Source organism: Halyomorpha halys, unplaced genomic scaffold (assembly GCF_000696795.3).
Source record: "Halyomorpha halys isolate HHAL.00 unplaced genomic scaffold, Hhal_1.1 Scaffold88.1, whole genome shotgun sequence".
NCBI classification, from domain to species: Eukaryota; Metazoa; Arthropoda; class Insecta; order Hemiptera; family Pentatomidae; genus Halyomorpha; species Halyomorpha halys.
Genome location: NW_027114863.1, coordinates 1,928,217 through 1,943,137, shown reverse-complemented (window position 1 = coordinate 1,943,137; position 14,921 = coordinate 1,928,217). Strand labels below are relative to the sequence as shown.

The 14,921-nt window shown below is 30.4% G+C and overlaps 1 protein-coding gene across 5 annotated transcripts in view; it reads left to right on the top strand.

The window, feature by feature from the left end:
* LOC106677133 (stearoyl-CoA desaturase) overlaps nt 1–10,459 on the top strand; it is a 15,633-nt gene extending 5,174 nt beyond the window's left edge. The window contains exons 1-6 of one of the 5 annotated variants that reach the window (XM_014414849.2): nt 1,930–1,997; nt 3,463–3,680; nt 5,288–5,418; nt 5,791–5,996; nt 7,218–7,394; nt 9,821–10,459. In XM_014414849.2, coding sequence (XP_014270335.1) covers nt 3,476–3,680; nt 5,288–5,418; nt 5,791–5,996; nt 7,218–7,394; nt 9,821–9,959 — 858 coding nt within the window. In that variant the 5' untranslated portion in view covers nt 1,930–1,997; nt 3,463–3,475 and the 3' untranslated portion in view covers nt 9,960–10,459. Of the gene's footprint in view, nt 1–1,929; nt 2,017–3,286; nt 3,306–3,462; nt 3,681–5,287; nt 5,419–5,790; nt 5,997–7,217; nt 7,395–9,820 lie in introns of those variants that run through there. The other 4 variants (XM_014414848.2, XM_014414851.2, XM_067051959.1 and 1 more) reach the window with 4 other exon arrangements.
* Nucleotides 10,460–14,921: the final 4,462 nt, after the last annotated feature.

Below are 14,921 nucleotides of genomic sequence, written 5' to 3'. Positions count from 1 at the left end.
CAAGTTGAAAACTCAATTTGTTGTCTTAAACATGGTAACTTTATAATTGCTATCAACAACATTGTAACATAAATTCACCATCCATCCTAAAAATAGCTACGACATTTATATCGAAAAAAAAAAAAGTTTCTGTCTAAATCATTTAAACTGAAATTCAGTTTGCGTCCATCCGGAAAAAAACAACTTTATTTATTTTTTTAAAAAATAGCATGATATGTCCATGACACGACTGCATTTTTTATCTCAAGTTGAAAACTCAATTTGTTGTCTTAAACATGGTAACTTTATAATTGCTATCAACAACATTGTAACATAAATTCACCATCCATCCTAAAAATAACTACTTTATTTATATTTATAAAAAAAATACTGTCTTAATCAATTTAATTGAAACTTTTACAAAATAACTACCTTATTTATATGGGAAAAAAAAAGATGGACAGAAGCATGACACAACGGCATTGTTTTGACCTCAAGTTGAAAAATTAAGTTGCTGTATTAAACATTTTAAATGAAATATACCGTACATCCGAAAAATAGCTATTTTATTTAATTCGAAAAAAGAAAACAAAAAAAAATGTATTTCGATAGGACCATGATCCGAAGGCATGGTTTTGACCTTAAGTTTTCTGAAAACATTCAGGGGATACCAATGAGTAATTTTAATCATTAAATTTTAAAATTGCTTGAGCAATGAGCTTTAAAAATCGCTTCGTACATACAAACAAACGGAGTAAACATATTATTTTCCTTGTGACTAAATTATCTAAAAACGTCATGCTCTGTCCTCCAAGAAGCTGACCTCGAATTTACAGAAGACAGGATCATGATGGACAGGACTATGAGGAAATATTTTTTTTGCCAAAAAAACTCTTTTTCTTTAATGTATATATATATGGATTGTGCCGCGTATTGTACAGACATTAAGCAATAGGAAAAAATTGGTTTTGATACTCACTTTAGTAATTATGTCAGAAAATAAGTGCTGATTGTATTCGTTATTCAGACCTCAACCTACGTTCAAACTCTCCAAACGCTCTACACTGACTGAATTGAGATCCATTGATGACAGCTTAGAACTGTGCAGTGGGAAATTATGTTCTGGAAAGTAAAGCTCTTATCGCAAAAATGCTAGAAACAAAAAATGGAACCACGATGGCTCTGTACGTTTATATTTTTCCCCTTAATATTGTAAATAACCAGTTTTAAAAATGGGAATTAAACCATTTTTCATACCCAACAAGGCTATGTATGACAGAAGAACTAATTTCCATAGTTTTGAAAGAAATACCTAAAAAATAATTAAGTTGGGAAAATTGTGACTGGATAGGACAGGAACATGACACATCGATGAATTAAAAAAAAAAAGTTAATACTTCACTGCTTAAAGAAAACTTTCATTCTTCGATACACTTTCATACTATAACCTGAAAATTTTTCCAGTTCCAAAAACATAAATAACCTAAAATCAAAAATTAAATTATTTCATCAAATATTTTTTTTTTCATTTACAGTTCAATTCAGGCTTAGAAAAGAAAATCAATAAAGTTAAATAACTAGCACTAAAATGACATTAAAAGAAAAGTATAAAAAAAAATTGTTTAGCCAAATTGTTGGCTAGAGGTATTAATTTATCAATTATATATGATTGTATGTGTTATTTATAAGTTAAACGGTCAAAATATCTGTCCCCTGTCAGGTTCCTAGCTCTAGTTTTTCGGCGAAATTTAGGAATTCAAATACAGGGATATTTCTGGTTGTAGTTATTTTAAAGCCATGTAACGCTTACAAAAGTTTGTTTCCACAAGAATTTATCGCCGAATCCTATATAAAACTCTTTTGAATATCCCACTGATTTGAATTCACTGATCAAAGGGATATAGGAGGGAAATTTTTTCCGTGGCAACACTGATTCTGCTATAGTATTTTGCCTGTACTAGTTTCCTCTTTATTTGCATTAATGTCTCGTGAAGTGGTTTTTTGTTCAGTCCTCTGGTGTGAGTTTCTCCGTCACAAGTACATTTCTTAATTTAATTATTTAGCTGTTTTGTCATGGTATATATAATAATAATGTCGTAGCTGTAAAAATGCCGATTATTTATCTATTGTCCCAATACTTTAAAATTAATATCCCGTTTGAATTCCCCTTGAAATCCCTTTGGCACAGTCACCGAAAAATGCTTGTTATCGAAATGTATAATCAATGTGTGATTTCTTGTCACCAGGCAAATCATCAACAATTGCTAACCATTTGATAGTCCCTTGTGAACAGAATTAGGCCCTCTACTCTTGCAAACTTGTTAATATTATTAAAATATCATCTAATTATTTAATGATGTAAATTTGATAATTATCCTTACTCTGGTGAAGTTTTATCTAAATTCTACGATTTTCGGATAATGACCCACGGTTCATTTTTCAATAATTGATCATTTTATGTCATCCAAATTTTCACCTTTAGATGACAGATAACAAAAAATGTTAAATTAAAAAAATATTTTATCTATTTCATAATCAATTATTAGAATTTCAATTTAAAAAAATAAATATATTCCCCTAATACATTAGTTATTTTATGATGGTTACATTCCACCTTGAAAGTGGATTATTCTAAGGAGGTTATATTGGTTATATTGCTATCTATTGGTTATTTTCACTTTCTAGATCATTCAAGGAATTCTGAACTTTTATCCAAGGAAATCCGGTGAAGACGGTGTACTTTGTACCTATCCTCAAGTGTAACCTCAGTCCTTTGTCATAACTAAAAGTTTGCAGCAAGAAAGTACTTAATGCTTAAAGCGTTAGAGCTTTGGTTGAGCAAGTGATGGCATGACTGTTAGATCTAACCGAAAAAAAATGTGATTTTCATTATTTCTTAATACGTATCGTAAAAGTCTCATATGCTTGAATTTATGTAGTAGTATGCCATCATATTATCAAATGTTTGCGTAAACTGATATCCAATTAGCAAATGATGGCATTTAAACAGAAAAAGTTGTTATTATAAAAGGAAGACGGTCTAAGGAAAAAACTCAAACAGTCAAAAACTATTTGATATGAGCCGTTGTAGAGCTTCATCATAACTAAAAAAAAGATACAACCATTTAAATGAAGTAAAAATAAATAAACAATGTAAATAAAAAAGATATGTACACAGAAACGTAAAATTAAATAAGAATAAAAAAAAATAATGAAAACGGAAATAATAACAGATAACTAACTATTTTGATATAACTTTTTTTTTTAATTCCAATCTTTATTTATTGACAAATATTAAAATCTACCACAACGTTATTGGGCATTAGGTAATAGTGATAACTGATCACATTCATACTAAAATTAAAAATATAAAACAAAATAAGAATAAAAGAAATAAATAAAAGAAAAAAATACATTAAAATAAATAGTTATTTGGTTTTTTCCCTAGAACTGTGTGATTTAGAACTTTTTCAACTGTTTCAGAGACAGCTAAGGAATGTTGCAGATTTGTACCTTACAGGGTGTGGATGACAATGAAAATCCAGAAGAAATAGATCTATCTTTCTTGTCGTGCTTAAACATCAATTATAGACAGATAAAGTGGAAGAACGTGGCAGCATTGGTGGTTCTTCATTGTGGAGGATTGGCCGGCTGGTTCTTATTCATTATAGGATACATCTCCTGGCAAACTGTTCTCTGGAGTAAGATAAATAAAAATATATATTAACTAATTAGGTGAATTTATAATTACTACACAAGACGAGTTATAAAATCCTTGAAAACTTTCAATATAAAATAATTAGTTAATTAGTAGTGTTACAAATAAATTCCAAAGAGTTTATTAAAATTGGGTTGAAATAACAATATTTTTTTAAATTGAAAAAACTGTTTTGGCAAATATTTTTTCAAACATCAAAAAATGAAAGATAAAAAAAACTGGTAAATAAAAAGATTTGGAATTATATTCTCTTGGAAATATATAAAAATGATTTTTAATCTTAAATGACAAATGTCCACAAATTAACAATAAGATAAGAAAAAATATGAACAATTACTGAGATTTTTTGGCTTAATCTCAAAAACTTTTTGGATTTGTTAAATGGTCATAAATTAGTAAAATGATTTATATGTATTTAAGTATTAATTGTTTCTAGTTGTTAAAAAAAAATTAAGGAGCAATATCAACTTTATTGATTATAACTTTATGTTAATTTTTAAATGTTGATTGGAAATATTTCTATATGTGGAACTGGATAATGGGCAGAAGAGCCCGAAACGTTGTTCAGGTGTAAAAAAGGAATATAGAAGTAAAAAAAGATGAAAAATAATTTCTAAAAATCAACTAGAAAACGTCCAAAGGTCTATAACGTTGCTTGGCCTGCTCATGTTATATCCATCATATTAAAAAAATATATATAATAAGTATATATAATGACCATAATAGTAATACTGATTGTTTGAGCATACATAGATATGAACACATTCTATAAAGGATATTGAAAATACCTAATAATATTTGTTACATAACATCCATCTTTCTATAAATTAAAAATTTTATTTAAAGCTTTTAATTATTATTCTTCGGTAATGAACAGTAGACGATTAAATATACGGGATTTGAATTTTGGAAGGGTATTAGAGAAAGGAATTAAGGAGAGAATAGAATTTCATAAGGAAGAGGAACGGATAAGGAAAGATCTGCCAAAGGCAGTGGTTCGATGGGCAGTTACATATAAGTCTGAAGGCCGTTCAATTTTCATGTTTCACTTTTAGTAATTACATAAGTCTTACATATCACGAATCAGTTTCTAATGTAATATAAAGAATTGTTATTTTTATTTTTACTATTTCTTCTCTCAGTTAATGCTTTCTTAAGTGCCAAATCTTATATTGGAACATGTTTAAACATGAAGTCACATAAAAGAAAGTATCCCTATTTCTGATTTTTAGTTTCCACTTTGTATTTTCCAGTTTTTATTGGCAATTTCTCGTAATACGTAGTAATTTTAGTAATACAATGTTGCTGTCCTGTCCAAATATTTTTATCCCTAACCCTCAATCATTCAACTTCAATCTCTCCATTATCTTGGTTAAATAGTTTTAAATAAATAATAAAATTATATTTTCGGTTCATAGATTTCTAAGAATTGTAGCTAATATTAGAAAAGTGTATATTCTTCATTATTAAAGTGAGAATTAAAGTTTTAATAAGGATGACTCATCATTAAATTACTTATATATTACAATATACCTCAATCAGTATCCATTAATGTATAAAATATTAAAAAATATTTATTTTACTTCACAGATGGTTTGTTCGGGTTTGTTTCGATCATTGGTATCACCGCGGGCGCACTCAGCCTTTGGAGTCACAGGACCTACGATCCAAGACAACCTTTGAAGCTTTTTTTACTGATTGCCCAAACAGTAGCATCTCAAGTAAGAAATTATGAACTATTTGAACAAATAGCAGTAAAGACATATTGTCATTACAATAAGTTTTTAAAAAGAGGTATACTAGTTTGAATGATTCTTATATTTTTTTTAAATGAGGAATTAGGCATTGATGACACGATTTACAGCCTAATTTAATAAATCTGAGCTTTTAGAATTAAAAAATGTATCGCATTAATTTTATAATAATAATTATTTACCGTTCGATGTAATACAGAAATATTATCCTTTATTTAATCATTTCTGATTCAAAAACATACTCTATCAAAGAACTTGAACTTAACATATACAATTCTAGATCAATTGTCTCATTAAACCCCATTTTTCTCATCTCTTACCTACGTATACACGACCTAGGGCCGCATATGGACATGGGTTCGAGACCACAGACAGCACTGCCAATTTAACAAGACAGATGCTGACCCTTTCAATTCCAAACGAGGCTTCTTCTTCGCCCACATGGGTTGGTTTATGACAACGAGACATCCAGATGTGATCACCAAAGGAAAACAATCCGACATGTCCGATCTAGAAATCGATTCTCTGGTAATGTTCCAGAACAGGTATTGAAAATTTAATATAGCTGTATAGATTTTTTTATTCATATAATAATGTATACATACATATTATTTTTTAAATAATATATTCAACTAATGAGGTATTCCTTTCCCTAAATTTCAACTTTAAAATTGTTTCCACTCTTCCTTGTTCCATTCCTGATTTCTTTCACGCCGTTTTTCCAATTAAGTCTAGGCTTCCCCTTTTTCCATTTAAGCCTAGGCTTCCCGTTTTTCCATTTAAGCCTAGGCTTCCCGTTTTTCCATTTAAGCCTAGGCTTCCCGTTTTTTCACCTGTGTGTCCTTTTGTCCCGTTTGTAGGTGTCCCTAAAAAATTCCAAACAATCTTGATCTTTTTTATTCTATGTTTAAAAGAATGTTTTTTTTCCTCCCCATCAGTCGTCATATTCTTCCATTTTTGATCTTCCAGATCTGGATTTTATCGCCACGCTTCATCTAAAATCCATTTCCGTAGTTAACATACTTTTTTCTGAGTCTGTAATTAATGGACACATGTTTCCAGCACATATCTGTATTTGTTTAAATATAAATTTAAGCCCCAAAGAACATAATATAACATCACAGCTACCTTCCTTCCTTCTTCAATCCACCTTCAATATCACTGGTGGAAATGTTCGTTCACAATGAAGATTGATCACAGATATTTGAACTGCTGTACAGTTTATACGTCTTTTCAATTGCAATATCTATTATCTACTGAGTAGCTCATGTGCTCTGTTACTTTAGAATTGATATTCAACCTCTTCTTTTCATTACAGTGAATAATTTTCCTTAACATCTAGTTAATGTACCTTTTTTTTTTTTGTACCATTATATTGGTATGCTGTGTTTTATAGCGACCTCTCTCTAGCTTATTACAAAATAAAATTGTCAGTTCGGTCATGAATCTGTTCAATCTTACCGTACATCCTTCTGTCATGGGAAAAAAGTGAATTAATTTTCCTTCTAAGATTAGCTTTGCCTTAATTGTATACAATAATTAAATTAAACTCTCTCAACGCTTATAATACAATTACTTGCATCGATTTGTAACACTGAAGTTGATCTATCAGCGTAAAGGCAGGCAAATTTAACGCGGATGAGATCGCGTTTCACAGTTATTATTTAAATAAAAATATCTATACAGCTATGTTAATGATAGATATTATATAATTACAGTATGATATTGGTAGTCATATACTAACGATTTACATGATTAATTTTTAGACATTATGTAGCTATGTACCTGTTTTTGGCAGTATTCCAACTGATTATTCCTTGCTTCCTGTGGGATGAAATGGCAGAGGTATCATTCCTTGCCTTTATTGCCAGGACGATGACTGTATTACACATTACATGGTGCATTCATAGCTTGCATAACTTTAAAGGAATGGGGCAAAGCACGTGAGTGGTTTATTGTTAAAATATTAAATAATGAATAAAATTTGATTTGATAAAAATATTTACTATTAGCTTTCTGACACCTTCTTCAATTGACATTGTTTAAGATATATCCCTCTTACTTGAGTATATTTCCTTCATCAAGAAATCACGTGGTTATTAAATATTAGTTGTTTCCCAGGTTTTGGCTATAGGTATTCACACAAATAAAATTATAATAGTGAATGATTTTACTTATTTTAATCCTCATAATGGGTATTCATGATGTGTTAAATGTAAAAAGTTATAATAAACTAAATGTTATTAGTATAGGATTATGAGCTGCCCAATTTAAAGTAATGGATAAAAATAATATTTGGAATGTTCTGGGTTATCCTACCTTCCAGGACATTCCAAATATTATTTTTATCCACTACTTTATGATATTTTTAAAAATACCCAAAACAAAAACTATAGAAACCAAAGACGAACTACAAGCAACTAACCTGTCAAAACTAACGGTGACAAGCTCAGCTGGTCTGTTGCTTGACGTCATTCTCCATTTTAGCCGACCTATTAAGAGACTTTCGGCCATGTTAAATGTTATATCGTATATAAAATGCTAAAATAAGGAAAGAACTCACACTTTAACATTAAAACGGTTAATTAATTGCTTTGTGCAATTCACCTTTGGAGCCCCCACACCTCTGTCGCCCGATTTTATGAAGAGTTGAAGTGGCTTCACCCCTCATTGCGTCGTAAATATTTCCTTGCTTCCTTCCTCTATCAAATCATCCAATCCCGCCGTCCATCGTACATCTCTGATATCCTTCAATATAAACCTTCAGTGCATTCCTGTAATATACGGCCTTCAGACTTATATGTAACTGCATATCGAACCGCAACCTTTGGTAGGTCTTGCCTTATCCGTTCCTCTTCCCTATGGAATTTTATTCTCTCCTTTATTCGTAGTTCTAATACCCTTCCAACATTCAAATCCCGTATCTTCGACCACCTTCTGTCCACCCAATTCCGGAAGAATAAGAATTGAAAGTTTCAAATAAGTTAGCCATCTTATGTTTTTTGATATGACATATGGTTTTATTTTATTTGTTCTATGCTTATTTTATATATTCTGTTATTTATTGTTGTTCATTTTTATCTTTTCAAATTCATTATTTCATTATATTTTATGACGGTTTATAATTTCATTTTTATTTTGTATTGTACTCTAAGGCTCTAAAGCTTGATTTTGATGCATGAATATTATACTAAGGGATCAATCCCAGAATAAACAAAAAATATCATTACTATTATTTAATATGATAAAGATCATAAATACCCCTATAATAACCACCAGAAAAATACAAGTTGAGATGGGTTCCATTTCTGTGTTTGATCTACTCCGGTTGGCTCACTGATTTTCAAACAACTAGATGGCCTTAAAAGAGCTGATTGTAAGAAAAACGACATTTTCATCTGAGAAATAAAGAGTTAATTACTTTTTTATATTAGGTTTATTGATATAGAGAAAATAAATATATTCCTGATTATAAAAATAGAGGATTACATAAAAAAAAAAAGGTTCATGAAGTTCCCCTCCCAGTTACCGACAGTTAAAGGACCTGCGACTTGGGAAACCCAACCACAAGCCGAAGACTGAAGCCCTGGCTGCTGCAGGACATCCTGTTATAAGCTCTATATTTATCAGTTCTGTTACTGTCACTCCAAAATTGTATTTATTATTTATAATTTTTTTCCATTAGAAGTCTATTATTTATTTTGTTAACTCCATTATTTATTTTGTTAAATCCAAATTGTTTTTATAATTAACTTTACTTTTATTTTTTACTAAGAATTATTATTTTAATCTATCTATTTTTTTTATTGATAGCGTTGTATATAGTTAGGGGTGTCTTTTGTATGAGACCCCCTCTATAATCAATTATTAAAAAAAAATTTACCTCTTACATTAACCGTGTAAGGCCCACCAGGGCGATATGGTGTTAAATAAATTTTGATTAAACAAGGTTATATTAAATAAGGTTATTGATTATACATGAAATGAAATTTACTTCAGTAAGGTGAATTAGCTATGATAAACAAAATGTTTCACGACAAGTGTTCAAGATTGTTATTCAAATGCTTCAGAAGCATACTGAAAGGTCTAATCTTTAATGCAATGGCGTGCTACAACCTCCTCTTCTACTCATCCTTCCCAGTTCAGGAGGCTAAGCTATAAATATTTTCTATTTCTTTTTACTTATATAAAGAAATTGTATTTCTCATTCATAAAGCTGTGGTGAGCCGGGTGCTCGTCAGCACAAATGGAATAACCGCCACAGGCAGTTATTTAAATAGTTATCGAAAAAATTATTTACATTAGATTTTATTTAAAATTTAAAAGTTAACAAAACCAATATTAATATTTTGAAATATTTTATCAACAGGGAGGAAAAGAGTGATGCTGAGAACAGAACTCTGAGACAATGCCTTGGAGTTAACTGCTGTTGGTTCGACCCGACATCAATTGTTTTATACATTTCAGAAAGAATAGGTCTCATATCCTGTCCAAAGAAAACTGATTAAATTCAGTTTTAGAAATATAAATATGGTAATATCTATATGTCTACGTACCTAATTAAATCTCTCTTAGATTACATGTTAAAATTTAATTCTGAGTTGATGATTACATTGTTTTAGAAACCTGTATGTTAATATTTTTTTGTAATTCGTTTTTATAATTTAATAATTTTTTTTATAAATAGGTAATTAGTCTTAAATATTTTCATTATCACCCTTCTATGTTATTGCGACGTTGCCTGTACCCTTCCAATCCATCCGGATCGCCCTTCAATTTCTCATATGCTACTCACCATAATTTTGAATCCAACCTCTTCATGAATCTGTTCAATTCCTGTAGAACAGACTCGAAGAAAAAAAATAACAACAGTAATGGTCTCTTTTTTAACTGCTTATAATTCCAAGTATTTTTATGGCTATGTCTTGAGTAATTATGTTTTATTATATAATCATTTCTTTTAATTTTGTGTAAAATTGTTAATTCAAATTAAATATAACTTTTTGTATGTGTCAAATTTTATTATCCTCAGAAGATAACTCATCGCTAATAAATGATTTAATATTTTACTCTTTTTATTTTTTCTAATATTTGTTATAAATTTAGTATATAAGCGTAATATGGAGTTTTCATGCTCCATATTACGCCAATATAATAAATCCAAGTTTAAAACTTAATTATTAACACATTTGCAAATAAAAATCTATAGTCATAAACTCATCTAAATCGTATATATAATTATTTAAACTTTCTTTGAACTAGTAGTTTAATACTTCAAATTCTTTTATTTAGACTTAATGAAAGGATCTAATTTGTTAACTGCTTTTTCAATTTTTTTTTTCTTTTCCTAACATCATTCACAAATAATAAAACAGCACATAAACAATAGAGTGCATAACTAATAGAGACATTACAAATTACTTGAAAAAGGGGATGAGGGTGACAGTAGCAGTGTGGTAATGCGCCTGTCTGCTAACCCAAAGGTTGCGAGTATGAGTCCCCGGCCCTATCCGGGATTTTTTAAAGCATATAATTATACAGTATTCACTCACAGCCTGCTCCCGGGCATTTGTGAGGCCCGTTAGCCAATGGGTGGATCTCACAAAAATAGGCGTGGGAGTGAAGAACCCATCCTAAAAACCACGTCATGAAAGTATTTTCCTAAGTAAATCGCGCGAGGACTTGCACCTCCACGGTCTGTCGCACCAAAGATAATAGTAATAAAATAATAATAAAAAAAAGGGGTTAGTAGAAAATATACTACAGCAAAACATTAACATAAAAGATATAAAAAGTATCATAATAATCTGTTCTTTAATTTCTTCTCTTAATTCTCTTTTACTACTAATCTATAAGAATAGAAATATATCTATATATTGACATATCATAGGATTTATATTCATAGACATTAAAAAAAAGTGACTTTAAACCCAACGCGAATTATAAGTTGTTTATTGATTTGAAAACTGTTAATAGACAGGCCAAAAAAAAAAAAGTAAATGTAAAAAAATAATAGGCATGATCAATTAAAGTACAAATATTTCGAAAACATTAGACAAATAAATATTCAAGAAAAAAAGAAAGAACCTTAGATAGAAGGTAAAAGAAGTTAAGGTATTGCACAATTATACATAACGTTTATATAAAATTATAGTTATTGAAGCTATAATATAACAGTTAATAGTTAAAACTACCAGTAAAAAATTTAAATTAATTATTAAAACCTGCACAATATATTTATTAATTATATTAATAACTGAGTTAACTAGTAAATATTTTTAAAAAATATGTTTAACTTGATGAGTATAAACCATACCTACTTTTTATTAACTTTTTATTTATTTTATGATACCTATAGGAGCAACATGGCTCAGTGGTAAGGCATTTATTCTGTCACTGCAACTGTTAGCCAACTCAGAGGGTTGTGGAGCCCTCCTGGGTTCACATAGCATCATTTAGTGGGTATCTTTAATTGGGTAAAAACCTGGTGGTGGAGCGTGATTCTGACCAAATCACCTTCTTATACAACAGTTAGTCTAGTAACCGTACTTCCTTACAAAGAACTGCACCACTGAGGCTTCGTGGGTTGTACCTGTACAAATTTAATTATAATATCTATGATTTTGATCGAGTCTCGCTCCCGGGCCTGTTTTACAAACTCGGTAAAGTAAACCAGAATGCTTCCTACTCATCCTTCTTCTCTCAGTCTGCTAGTGTTCCTCAAGGTAGTATCCTCGGTATCATCCTCTACACCGTCTATACAGCTGACATCCCGTCCAATTCTGACACTATCCTCACCACGTTTCCCGATGAGTCATGTATTCTCACAGTTAATAATAACTCTTTAATTCCATCCCAAACTCTCCATATCAGAACCCTCGAAATTGGAGGACTAAAATAAACCCCAACAAATCCCATCAAATAACCTCTACCCTTCGTCGTAAACCTACCGACTGCCCTGTAGTATCCTTTAATAATATTACTTTACCCCTGTCGAACAGGTCTGCCACCATGGAATACATTTGGACAAGCGATTAACCTGGAATCCTCACATCAGACTGAAAAGACAGGAAACTGCACGTCGATTTCGACTATTACAGCACTTACTAGACAAACGGTCTTAACTTCCAACACATTACAAAAGACTGATCTACATGACTGTAATAAGGCCAATCTGGACATAAGGAGTTGAGCTTTGGGGCTCCACTAAAAGTTCTAATTCCTCTCGTATTCAATCCCTACAATCCAAAATCCTTCGTAAAATGCTCAATGATCCTTACTTTGTCACAAATAAAATCTTACATAAAGACCTTAATGTTCCCTATGTAACCGATGTAGCCCGAACCAGATATCAATCTTTCCATTATAAACTTCCTCACCCATTAGTTTCTAACCTTCCATTCCTGATAACCCTCCGAACGCCTGAAAAGAAGATGGCCTCGAGACCTTATATTGTAGAAATGTTTTTAGAGTGCTACCAATGGGTAGTTTCTCTACATGACTATAACATACCATTATGTTCTTACAACAAATGTATTTGCATTTTATGTACAGTTGTAAAATGTCAATAAATAGATGAAAAAAAATTGTAAATAAAAACCATTTTCTTATGTAATTATTAGGGTAATACTATTTCGTTTAGAAAAATTCAAAAGTTCTATTTTATTAATCAGAATTATTTATTTAATAATTTTCCTATTGTTACTATTTAAACTATGAAACCAGTTAGATTTTTTTTCTTATTTATATGGAGTAAAATCTTAAATAGAATATTAAGGAGAATAATAAACATCAAAGGGCACCTCCTTATAGAAAAGCTTTTGTAGGTTGGCCGCCCGACTACTTACCGATTATTTACGGTCCGAAGGAGTTCGGACCACCTTAGATAACGAACCACATTTAAGCTGTTGTGTGTCAAAGGAATCGGGTCGCTATGACCGATTTCGGCACCGAAAGGTGCAATCGGACACAAATAACCTTCCCTTTTTTTTTTTTTCACCAAAAGGCTCATCGAATATTCGAATAAATAGGTCGACTTTTGGACTGTCGCTTTGAAGAAAAATTTCAGGAAGGTTTACTTTTTTTGAAGAAACGATTATAAAAATTAGGTTATTTTCCTTCCCACGGTCAAAATCCCCAGTTAGCATTCCGTATGTCAAATATTATTTCAAGCATGTAGTCCTTAGCATTATTATTAGGAAAATCTATTGACGAGTTCTGTTAATAAATCAAATAAATCGATACTCATTAATAATATTGCAACCACAGAAACTATATAAAAATAAATGCTCAAAGTATGTCCAATAAAATCCTTCAAATATAAAGTTAGGAGTTTAATGTCCTCTCTCTCTCAAGGTCTGACGTAGTAATTATCGCTGCATCCTAACCTTTGAGTGTATCACTTTGAGAAAAAACTTAAATAAAAATTAAGCTAGATGAGATGAAGACTGGTAGACATGCTTGGTAAGTAAAGGAAGAATCAAGCGTTAGTACCCACATGCTTTTTACTTTTATCGGCTATTAAATTCGATTTATATTATTTTCATTATAAAAAGGAAAAAAATAAACATGAAATAAAAGTATTTATGTTGTATTACAGTTAGTATTTATGTAATATATTAGCAGGGTTAGTAATTACAACCTCTATTACTAACCCAGTCCTCACTGAAAATCACATATATGTATAATTCAATTTTTGTTTGAAACGGATTTGTTTAGTAGTTATAAAAAACATCCATTACGTCTCAACAATATTTTAACACTCCAACGTTTCGGCCATATCGGCCATTTTCAAGGATTTTATTACACTACCACGGCCAAAATCGCTATATCGCTAACAAGCCTTTACACACATAATTGACTTCTAATGGAAGTAAAGAAAGTTAATTTAAAAAAAAAAAAGAAGAAAGAGAGCAAAAAAATTAAAATAAAATAAAATTTTAGAGTGAGGGATGCCTGGGCTTCAGTCTTTGGGTTGTGGTTGGGTCTCCCAAGTTGTTGGTCACAGCTCCTTTAACTGCTGGAATTGGAAGTGGAACTTCATGAAGCTTTTTTTTTATGTAATCCTCTATTGTGTCCATTTGTAAGTCCCGATGGAATTGGCTGTTTCTTACAAAGCAAGGATCACTCGCTTCAATTCTTAGAAATTTATTTTGAAAAGATTTTTTTTCTTGAAAAGATTGCTGATCCATGCATCAGGATTTAACGCTTTGGAGCGTTAAAATAATAGATATTGTTATTTTATTTTATTTTTATACCAGATCGGCCTGGTGGGCCTTACATGGTTGATATAACTTATATTATATATATTTTTTAACAGTTGATTATGTGGTGATATAGTCATACAAATGACACCTCTAACTATATAAAATTTTCTTATTAAAAGAAAAAAAAATAATAATAAAATAAATAGATAAGAATAATGCTTCTTAATAAAAGAGGAAAATAAAATTAATAACAAAAAATAATGA